Below are 9,479 nucleotides of genomic sequence, written 5' to 3'. Positions count from 1 at the left end.
CTTGTCAACGGAAAATGAAATAAAAGGTTAACGGCGGGCACAATAGGATAGAGTGGGATAGAGATAATTTCGAAATGATTATCAGGATCTGATTCCTGATTGATCGTTGATCGATCATTTATCAGTAAATTTCCATAGAAAAAATAGTTTTTGGTGTAGGTAAATTCTATTGCTACGGGAAAAGAGAAGTTTTTTCTCCCCATAGGCCCCTGGTAATTAATTTATAGGAGATTAATATTTTTTAACCTCAGAAAACGTTATGTTATGTTATGTGGTAATTTTTTATGAAAAAAAAATTATTACTCATATTAACCCTAGTATATTTATTTATATATTTTACGCGCATGCGGGCTTTTACAAACATTTCATATAAATAATAGTTTAGTGCAACAGTAATCAAGAAATAAAAACTTGCTATTAGTCATATAGAAATTCAATGCAGAAGAATCGTATATGCTTGGCTGAGTTATTAATATTTTTGAGGTAGTATGTTACCATAGCCTTCTTATCATAACACATCTACAATTATTACGAAATTATTGCGAACTGCATATAATCTAGGTACCAGTGAGAATCTAAATGACTAAGCCTGATATTGTTGTTGCAATTAAAGAGAATGTTCGATCGAGTAATTCTTTGAAATTCTTCTTCTTTTCAATAAGCAATATAGAAATAATAGTTTTGAAACCCTACACAATAGCGTAATCGTTTTATTTTTAATGCATAACTTTCATGGAACATCACACTATTGATCGCAGGGCAATAAAGTTATGCAAAATTTTTGACACATTTAAATACTTAACAAACAGTAACTTCTGCACATAATTATGCACGTAAATATCATCTAGTCGTTTTTAAAAATTATTTTATTTGCATGTCATTAAAGTAGAATAGATAATTTTAAAAAAAATACGGTGAGAAATTTCATTAGCGCATTGCTGCATAGAAGTAAAAAACAGTTCATAAATTCAGGAAAAAAATAACAGAGGTTCCAGTGTCTCAAGAGGATCTCGATGATTTCAACGATCAATTCAATACCTCAACCGGTTATTGCAATATTTCGAAACCTGATATTCCGATATCAAATATTTCGAGTATGCCCATCACTAGTCACTAAAGACTGAACTGAACTGTAAAACTGGATTTAAAATATTTTTATCTCTGCATTTTATCTTTCACTTTTTGACATTTTGAAAAGAGTTTGTTTATTCAGTTTTCAGTTTGAGTTTCAAACAATACACCGATTAATATTTATAATATTAACCTCTAACAATATATTCCAGTTTTTTCTGCAACTCTTTTTATCCTGAAGGAAAAATATCATGCTATGAATTATTCATAATAATTCTGTATTGTACATTATACAGAACCGTTTCAAACTTCTAAACATTCGCAAATGATTCAATTTGTACGATATGAAATTAACAAAGATAAATGAAAAATTATTATAAAATGCTCAATTTGTGTTTAACTGAATTAAAATTCTATTCATTTTCCGACTAAATTTCACTTTATGTCATTAAATTGCGACAAAGAAAAGAAAAATGAAAAAAGAAAATGCAAATCAGAAGAGAAAGGAGACGTGGATACGTCTAATTTTTCCATTGAAGAACGGCTTGTTTCAGCCGTTTGGGTTCACGAGAGAAAGTTTGACAAGACATCAATAGCTCAAGTAATGAATATCGATATCAATTGAATAAGTTATTATTTTTATGAATTTACTAATTCATTTTTATTTTCTTAGATTAAAATAAATTTTAGGAAAAGATTTGGCAAAGCTGCACCCACTAAGAACACCCTCTACTTTTGGGAGAAGAAACTATTCTCGACGGGGAAGGTCATGGATGCCAAGAGATCGGGCAGGCCATGCAGAAGGTATCACCATCATTATAAGTAGTCCTCTAAATCGTGAAATATCGCAATTTAAAGTCGAAACTTTGTTTGAAATGGCAATATCCTGTTTAGAAACCAGTTATGAATAGCCAGACACTTACCAAGCTTCCTCCTTCTCATCTTACAACAAAACCCATAGTCCCACTAGCTCCAAGTAGTTGGGAGTACTCGCAAATAAAATAAATGAAATATTTATAATGTACAGAAAAGCTCACATCCCTTCGGTAGAGGCCTCCCTGCAGCAATGCCCTGGACTATCCCTTCGAGCGAGGGCCGAGCAGTTAGCCCTTCCAAGAACTACCCTTATCAAAATTCTCAAAGAAGACCTCCACATCAAACATACCAACGGGAATGCACAAAATCAAAGTGGTAATTAAATTTTATCTATTGTATTTTCATAGTCATCACGGTGCTACATCCCAAGGTGGGATTCTCCTTCTCGTTCTTCTTGAATCCACTTCCACTCAGTTTTTTCCATCTCTTCCTCCATCTGCCTCTGGGCCACTTCCATCGGAGCACCTGCACAGCCATCATTTTTGGTATCCTATCATCTGGCATTCTTTCAATATGTCTAGTTAGTTTCATTGCAGTCTTTGGGACCTTCGGAATATTACAAATCTCATTTAGATTATCCAGTTCATAGTTCATTTTAATTGTGTTCTTTGTAACTATTAAGATCCAGCTATTAAACTGCCAGGGTTTTCTCTCCCTCAGAAGACGTGGACCTCACTAAACCGCATCCGGTGCAGTCACAACCGTTGTGCATATATGATACATAAATGGGGCCAGGGATTCTGAATTGTGAGAATGTGGACATATTAAAATAACATAACACATCATAAAAGAATCTCCCCTTCATTAGGTTTCCCTGTGGCACATCAGTGCTGAACCAAGTGACTCCCGGTGCCGTCAGCTGGTTGAATAATCTCAGCATCCCACTTTGACCTCCACCAACTATCCCCAACCATACCATAGAAGAAGAATTGTGTTCATGTTCAGCTGTAAACAAAACTTTTGACATTCTAGGAAAATACTCCAGTCCTGATATTGAAACTCCATCATTGCAAACACCAAAACAACAGCTGCATAAACCAGAAAAACTGCTACAACAAAAACCCCAACAAGAGGTGCAACAGCAACATCAACAACACATGGAAATAGAACAACAAGTCGCCATAACAACCAACAACATGATTTCCTGCCCTCCCCCTGCGTACCCCTACCCGGACACACCCACATCTCTTCCCTTCTCTGCCTTGCAACACTACCTATCCTACCCTAGTAATAAATATCACAACAGACAACAGCCGCAGCAGATATCGCAAATTGTGAATCCGTCGCTGCCTCTCCATGGCAAGCATCAGCCTGACCCCCAGAACTATGCTGCTACCAATGTGGGCATGGCACCGCACATGCTGTCACACCCTCATCAACATCATATGCATCATGTCAATCAACACAACTATCAGACCAACCCGCAGATGATCTTCAAATATGAAGGATTCCATGCGCAGTAAGGTAGAAGATGCGTTAGAGCCACTTTCTTCTTTAGTTGTTGACCCATTGCTGAGGATTGCGATTCCCACTTCAATTTCTCTAGTGAACAAGGTTCCTCCATTCCTCACAGTCCTGCACCGCATGGAGATCTTTGATCACTCCAATGTAGGGCCTGGCCATTTGCAGGCGCAATTGGAGCAGTCCGCTCCGGGCGCTGAGTTGCCAAGGCGCTGATAATACCTAACACATCGCCCTTGACCAGCTCCACTAACAATTGAATTTGGGAGCCACCTCTGGGCTGGAGCCCCACAATACCTGATTCTGTGCAAAGGAGGGCGGTCTGTCTGATTGACAATCAAGGGTTAACAGACCTATTGCTATCTCTAATGCACAGACGCAATGTGGGCATGCTGAGTCTGTTCTAAAGAACTGGCATCATTGGCCCCGGTGCACATGCGTGATACTCGACCTACACGAGCCAAACATCTGTTCACAGTTGATGTTGGCTTCATGAGAATGGGCCGTTTCTTCGATTCGTTTTTGTGTAAGACAGCTCGTGTGTAGAATGAGCTATCATCTGTTTCTCCTTCATATAATCCGGGCCTCTTCAAGACCCGCATTAATAAACCCCTTCCTACAGCTCCTACCTTAACCTGCCTCACAACGCTGCCCACTGGGTGGCGAAATAGTTATCATGCCTTTACACTGTACAGACAGGAGTGCTCTCTAAGGTGTCACATAAAAAATTTAAAAAAACTGTCAAAACATTAGTGCTGAATTGAATGAAACCACTCCCAAATCGATATTATCATTATTATTTCTATTTTTATTTTTTTAATTAGGCAATGGGACTGACAGATTACGTCCTTTGTGACCTGTACCATTAATAATTAAGTTCTGCAGGGTTTTCATTGTATTTTTTGCAGTGGGGGATCGTGACTTTCGAGTGTGATACAGTGCTGTTTGAAGAACACAACATTATTGATGTTTAGACCAAAACGATTTTTTTTTCGTAAATTCGGTTTTTTATCTAAAAATAATATTTTCAGGAAATTTCAGTTTGTCAATGCACTGCACAAATTTAAAAAAAATATTAACACTGCCACCATTTTTTTAAATATTGCACTCAGTACTCCCTAGTCATGAGCCGCCACTAGTTTTTGGATGTTTCTTTTATATGTAGTAAAATTTCACATACAAGGGGTCACGGGGTGGAGTGCTAACTTTGGGAGGTGATTCTACAAGATGGTAGAAGTAAAAAGGACAAATAACTTTTTTTTCCCATACAAAAATATTTTTCCGTAGAAGACGTAATCCAGAAAATCCAGACTGCTTTCCAGAACCACCAAGGTATTAGTGTACAAAACACTAATTAGACCAGTGCTTACGTACGCAGCCGAGACGTGGGTTCTAACTAAGAAGAATGAGCGAGCACTGGACATTTTTGAAAGGAAAATTTTGAGGCACATCTTCGGACCGGTTCTAGAAAATGGATTTTGGCGCAGACGTTATAACAATGAGCTCTATACTCTGTCTAAGGAGCTAAACGTCACAAAGTTCATAAAACTGGGAAGACTTCGGTGGCTAGGTCATGTGGAGAGAATGACCGAGCATCAAGAACCAAAGTCCCTGCTGAGCTCAAGACCGATAGGGAGAAGGAGCCTGGGAAGGCCAAGGTTAAGATGGAGCGACAACGTCCTCAAAGATTTGTCTGCCTTGGAGCTTCGAAACTGGAGAGAGCTGGCGCGGGACCGAGATGAGTGGAGGAAGACTCTTGAGGAGGCCAAGACCCACCAGGGGTTGTAGAGCCAAAAGTGATGATGAGAAGACGTAATACAAACAATTTAACTTTTTAACCTTAAAATGTTGGAATTTCTAAAAAAGATGTGCATCATTTTTACTTGTACTATCATGAAGAATCACCCTCCGAAGTTAGAGCATTTTACCCCCGGACACCCTATATATTGGCCATTCAAATAGATAGGGTGACTAATGTAAACTAGTCACCCTGTCTGTGTGATCGATTTAAAAACTAGACCCAGCATTTTGAGAGTTCAATTGCCTATAATCCCCAATTGTGAAAAAAATGTATGTGCTAAAACTTACCTATACTAACTGTAGGGGTAGGCAGAGAGTATGGAATACCACCAGTCTTTATCCTGGGAAACACTGTTGTGTGACTAGCAATACTGAAATACGCTTATTTTTGTATCTTTTTAAAAATAAATAAATAATAATTAAATACATTTGTTTCATCTTCTTGTTTAGCGTCTCCTAGAGGAGATTGAACACAATCGTGGGTAGTTTTGATCATTAGACCGCCAACTCTGAAGACGGTTTGTTTCAGAGAATTTAAACAATTCTTCAAATATGAAAGTAAATTTTTAAGTTCTGTTATTATTTCAGTTCTGTCAAGCAACTAGCCTGTAATAATATAATAACAGAACTTGAATAGGACTTTCATAGAAGCCGAAAATTAATGTTTTAATTTGATGAATATTTCAAATTCTGTGAACAACCCATCCTAAATGAAGAAGACATTTATTCGCTTGGAATAAAATAATAAGATGATATTGATCATTTATTAAAATCTTTATAATTTACAAAAATCTTGAAATCAAGAAATCTAATACAAAACAAATAAATTAGACACAGCTAATGAATATATGGTAAATTTTGGATAGGGCCTGACACGCTTATTACGAATAATTTTTAGAAAAAAACTTTATATTCGCCTTAATTACTATAAAATAACACTTTTTGCATTTCGGGCGGCGGAAAATTATGCATTTTGATTTTCAATTGCATAAAACCAAAATTCACTTCGCGAATCGATGTGGCGACAACGCGACGCCATTAGGAACGCACTGTTATGTTGGTATCACTGATGCAAACAAGAGCTAAATACGACCGTTGCTATCTTCAATATGGTTTGTGATACAAAGGAAAGTGCCCCTTAATAACGCCTGCTCGCGTCAAGGCAAGAAAAACATCCCAGTTTTCAACTAGTTTACCGGCTACGCTAGGTTTGTGTAACATGGTTTGTGATACAAATCAATGTATCAGGGATACCAACATAACAGTGACGTACCTAATGGCAGCTGATTGCCGCTGCATCGATTCGCGAAGTGAATTTTGGTTAACGCAATTGAAAATTTAAATTCATAATTTTCCGCCGCCCGAAATGCAAAAAGTGTTCTTTTATAGTAATTAAGGCGAATATAAAGTTTTTTTCTAAAAAATATTCGTAATAAGCGTGTCAGGCCCTATCCAAAAATTACCGAATATATATCAAAACACATTTTGAGAAACAAAGATTAAAATAAAAAAATATGGCAAAATAATGTGATTATTTCAGATTTGCGAGAAATATGTATGTAGGTATATATTTGCATACATTTATTACAGATGCAAAAATGAACTTGAGCAATAAAAGCATAAGTCAGTGTAAGTGAACTTTATTATACATATATATATTTCAAAATGTTTGAATATATGTTCACATACAATACCAACAATATTAAAAAATGCCAAAAATTGTACTTGCATATTTAATAAAGTTTAAAATCACCAACCAATTAAATACAATGACTTCGGCCATTTTAAATTTCTTACAAAGTACCATCAAAGTACAATTCGAATTGAGTGTCGGTAAAGTAGGTTTCTATCTACCATTCAGTATTTGGCTGTTGTATAGTAGTTAATGTCGGTAAGTTGGTACCTTCATATGAAAATAAGTACTCACAAATCAAATGACGCATAAGTAGGAATCTGTTTTGTGTCTGTAATCCATCAGCTGTTCACCGGTAGCTACTTTCAATATTATGTTTGTTTACCAATTAAAGTGACAAATCGTTTGTTATTGTTGAAGGAATATTTTAATTCTCTAATATTTATTAATTTAATAGCTACGGTATAATATACCGCAAATAAATACATAATAATAGCGTCGAACTTGATAAAATATATTTTAGCAAAGTTGGATAAATAATTTACACGCGGTAGCCTTTAAAGAAAAGAATTTATTAGATCTAATAGATAAAAAGCCTTTTAAATTCGATTTTCTGATTAAATTTTTTTTTAATTTATTGAATCGCATATTTTAATTGAAACTTTGAATGAAGAGAAACATGATATAACAGATTCAAACGAAATATTCAGAATTTCAAGATTTGCATTATGAATTGATTACTGAAAATTTGAAAATTGACTTGAGCAACAAAACAGTAAATAATAATTCCACTAATATTTCGTTGCCAATGTTTAAATTAATAATATTTTCTGGAATTTCAACGGATTGGATAAATTATAACCGTACATTTGACTCGTTAATAAAGTCAAATATTTCATTAAATCCCGTTAAAATTATGTAGTTGCACATAACAATAACATTAACATATATAATATTATTAAAATTATGAGTTATTCAAAGGCTATATTAGTGTTAAATACTTCAAATATTTAAAGAAAATGGTTGCTTTCGATAAAAACAACACTCATATAGTGATTTTAAATTACTGAAGGCAGCATAAAAGTATATCTAACTAATATCTCTCGTTTTCTATAAAAATGCACCAATTACAGACCCCTTAAGGTTAAAACTCAAGGCTTACGCGACGCTAGTTATAATCTACGTATTCGTAGATGGCGTTAATTAATTTGTTTTATTGAAATACCTTTTTGGCACGGTATTGCTTTACAATATTAAGACAAATTATTTGTTTGCGCCCGTACATATGCAAAATGAATATGAATAAATAGGTTTGTCGGTAAAAAAACTATACAATATTGGACTGAATCATCGGCACCGCATCGTATTTATATGCCTTCTTGAAGGAATTGAATTTTTAAAGAGCAAAACTATTTATTCATATTCATATTGCGTATGTATGGGTGCAAACATATAATTTGTCTTAATATTGTAAAGCAATACCTTGCAAAAAGCATATTTTAATAAAATAAATTAATTAACACCATCTATGAACACATAGATTATAACGAGTAATTTTTACTTTAACCTTAACCAAAACCACCTATAGCTCGACGCCGGGACACTGAATCAAATCAGCCTCTTAAATTTTAAAAATGTTTTAGTAAATTCAAAATTTTATTTAGAAGGTACTCATGGTGTGTCAGCCTGGGTAGAAGTGGTTTTGCCTTAACTGACTGCGCAAATGAACCCTTGTTGTGCGCGTGACTCTAAGTCTTAGATTTCGTACTTTTTATACACAACTTACATAAACAATAAGCTCTAATACTCTATCCATATCTATTATTGTTTTACATAAAAGTATTGATTAATCCTTACTATTGAAGCGTTCCAGCGCGCCACAATTATCTTGCACACACAACGGATATTTTTGGGACAGATAATTGCGCACACTGACGATTAAATAATTGTGTTAAGTTTTGCTATGTATAGTTTAATTAGAAGCAGATAATTTACATAATGATATTAAATAATTACCACAATCTGAGTAAAAAGCAAATACAATGAATCAATTCGTAGGGAATAAAATATTTGTAAATATAAAAAAGGATACATTATAAAACATTTATTTTAGATTAGTGAACGGTGTTTGAGAAAGATTAAGGATGGGTTGATTCACGGAATTGACGGCCTCCATGGTCGAGGGGTAAGGCTCTCGACTAGCAATCCGAAGGTTGCAGGTTCAAAACCCGGTGTGCGCAAGTAAATTTTATTTGATGAATTTGTGTTAATTCACAATTTATTAATTTAAAATAATATACATATAGTATATTTGCTTATAAATTGCTTTAGCTGTGTTTGATGACCAGATTTGAATTGCCAGGTACTCCCTTATCTTCCTCTTCTTCATCTCATTCCCCTTCCCACTACCTTCAGCCCTTCAACATACCCCAATTGGGGATGCCATAATCTTACTGGCACCAGACGGTTGGGAGCAGTTGGGAAAAAGAACAATTCATCAAATTTAATTTTGAAGATCTGTGAAAGTTCTATTCAAGTTCTGTTATTATTTCAGTTCTACAAAGCCACTAGCCCATGATGATATAATAACAGAATTTGAATAGAACTTTCTATAGACCGCTTATCCTTCACACTAGAT

General features: G+C 35.0%; 1 protein-coding gene across 1 annotated transcript; it reads left to right on the top strand.

Annotated features, from left to right (window-relative positions):
- Positions 1 to 1,340: 1,340 nt before the first annotated feature.
- Positions 1,341 to 4,177, top strand: LOC149413786 (uncharacterized). The gene is made up of 4 exons (XM_089644554.1): positions 1,341 to 1,672; positions 1,745 to 1,875; positions 2,099 to 2,262; positions 2,920 to 4,177. Exons 1-4 carry the CDS (start codon positions 1,514 to 1,516, stop codon positions 3,408 to 3,410), a joined length of 945 nt encoding a protein of 314 aa, XP_089500680.1. The 5' UTR covers positions 1,341 to 1,513; the 3' UTR covers positions 3,411 to 4,177.
- The last annotated feature ends 5,302 nt before the right edge of the window (positions 4,178 to 9,479 follow it).

Source organism: Hesperophylax consimilis, chromosome 21 (assembly GCF_061612785.1).
Source record: "Hesperophylax consimilis isolate HC1 chromosome 21, BYU_Hcon_1.0, whole genome shotgun sequence".
In the NCBI taxonomy this organism is placed as follows: domain Eukaryota; kingdom Metazoa; phylum Arthropoda; class Insecta; order Trichoptera; family Limnephilidae; genus Hesperophylax; species Hesperophylax consimilis.
The sequence above is the reverse complement of the archived record's forward strand: the minus strand, read 5'-3'. Positions and strand labels throughout refer to the sequence as shown.

Bases quoted from the DNA above. Each gene is read 5' to 3' on its own strand.
- LOC149413786 (XM_089644554.1), top strand. From the start codon at position 1,514: ATGTCATTAAATTGCGACAAAGAAAAGAAAAATGAAAAAAGAAAATGC. The intron at 1,673-1,744 runs GTAATGAATATC...TTATTTTCTTAG, and splicing joins ACAAGACATCAATAGCTCAA to ATTAAAATAAATTTTAGGAA. The intron at 1,876-2,098 runs GTATCACCATCA...TATAATGTACAG, and splicing joins TCGGGCAGGCCATGCAGAAG to AAAAGCTCACATCCCTTCGG.